The 1,822-nt window shown below is 35.8% G+C and overlaps 1 protein-coding gene across 1 annotated transcript; it reads left to right on the top strand.

The window, feature by feature from the left end:
• Positions 1 to 200: 200 nt before the first annotated feature.
• LOC130731728 (uncharacterized) lies at positions 201 to 1,292 on the top strand. Its single transcript, XM_057583972.1, has 2 exons — positions 201 to 481; positions 571 to 1,292. Exons 1-2 carry the CDS (start codon positions 260 to 262, stop codon positions 1,027 to 1,029), a joined length of 681 nt encoding a protein of 226 aa, XP_057439955.1. The 5' UTR covers positions 201 to 259; the 3' UTR covers positions 1,030 to 1,292.
• The last annotated feature ends 530 nt before the right edge of the window (positions 1,293 to 1,822 follow it).

The following is a 1,822-nucleotide window of genomic DNA, read 5'->3' as shown; positions in this document are numbered from 1 at the left end:
AACTATGGGATGGGAATTGATCTACCCTATTTATGGATTTATTTGGCCATAAACTTAGGCTGTGTAAGTGTGTACTATGAAATTAAGTTTAGCCACCTTGAACAGCACGTCATAATGGTAGGCAAAGACCACTTATTAATTTGACGTTTGGAACTTCATGTTTTGCCTCCTACTATATAACCACCTCAAACTCTAGACATAATACTCCCAACTACTATATTCAAAGAGAGTTGAGAAACCACTCTTCAACATTGAAGCCATGGTGTCCCTTCACAAAGCTTTGACAGAGAGCCCAAAAACACAAGCTTCTATTGCAGAATTTCAAGCTTTACCAAAGAAGAGAAGCTGGGAAGATACACTCACCAAAGAATTCTTCAAAGATCACACTGATGCAGAGAAAAGTAAACCCATCTTTGACATAGAGCTACACCTCAAGACACCATTGCCTTCAGATAAATGGCAACAATATCTCAGTATTCAGGTATTATACATAAATATATGCTGCCAAACTTAAGGTGTGTTACCTTTGATTCTTATTAGTTTATCTAATGTTTCGTCTTTTTCATGCAGTCAGGGCAGATACACTTCTGTAACACAAGGATGGATATGAAAACACCAGACTCTCAGAGTCAATGCGGACCACAATTTAAAACCCTGCCTGAGTATGAAGAGGCATCTCTTGGTCAAATGAGCTTAGACCTTGAGCTGAACTTGACATGTGAATCAGTGAAGAAGATCAGGAAAGAAGACAGCGATGACATGAGTGAGAAGAAGAAGAATTCTGGTTCCCTCTTGATTGAATCAAGCAATAACAAAAAGGATTCATGTGTTTTAACTCAAACTCCATCATGGTTATCATCAGAAGGTGATGATCACAATGAGATGATCGCAGCAGTTTGCATGAGGTGTCACTTGTTGGTGATGCTTTGCAAATCATCTCCTTCATGCCCAAACTGCAAATTCATGCACCCACCAGATCAGAGCCCTTCACAGTTCTTGAAGAGAAGAAGGTTCAGCCTCTTGTGCTGATCAGCAACTAGCAGAAACTTATTCAATAATTCTAAGCTTTGTCTTTTAATTCCCTTATGAATAGACTAAGTTTCTCTTTATATTGTAGCTATATGTTCCAAACAAAGGGTGGTGTTTATTCTACTACCTCTAAATTAGTGGTAATTTGACTATTAGAATGAGTGCCAATATTGGTGTAACTAACCTAGTGTGTGATGATCATATTTTTGTACAAATTTGAATTAGAGTGTTCTTCATTATCCTTAATTTATGTGTGTTGTCTATGATAGGTGAATTTGAGCAGGCTCTTTCATGATTTAAAATTAAGCAATACCACTTTCCCTGACTAGGCCTCTTAACTCAGAACTGTATGTTTCTTCAAGTTGTAACAAATGTTCTCTGTATTTTGATTTCCTTTTCTAGTAATGAGAACAGAGGTTTCAACATGCTGCAGGGTCATTTCTATCATGTGAACTATTTGGCTGTTAACTCCATTGTATAATCTCCACTCTTAATATACACTATATATCATAATAGTTCAAGTGAGTGGAAAAATAAACAAATTAGGTACATACAACACCAGGATATTTCTTTTAGAATGAATTCTAAATTTCTTCTGGCGCCGGTCAAATTAATATCTAGAAAAATAAAAATACCTTTGTGATATCTGATTGTGTGAAATGTCGGTGAGGTTAATCAACGTTTTATCTAACTTTATTATTAACTTGACCAACATTTGACATAATCAGAAATTGTTAAGAGATATATTTCATTATTTTAGGGACTAACTTGCCTGACGTTTATACTTTCAAAA

The sequence above is a fragment of the Lotus japonicus genome, chromosome 1, assembly GCF_012489685.1.
Source record: "Lotus japonicus ecotype B-129 chromosome 1, LjGifu_v1.2".
NCBI classification, from domain to species: Eukaryota; Viridiplantae; Streptophyta; class Magnoliopsida; order Fabales; family Fabaceae; genus Lotus; species Lotus japonicus.
This window is presented reverse-complemented; position numbering and strand designations above follow the sequence as displayed.

Bases quoted from the DNA above. Each gene is read 5' to 3' on its own strand.
- LOC130731728 (XM_057583972.1), top strand. From the start codon at position 260: ATGGTGTCCCTTCACAAAGCTTTGACAGAGAGCCCAAAAACACAAGCT. The intron at 482-570 runs GTATTATACATA...TTTTTCATGCAG, and splicing joins AACAATATCTCAGTATTCAG to TCAGGGCAGATACACTTCTG.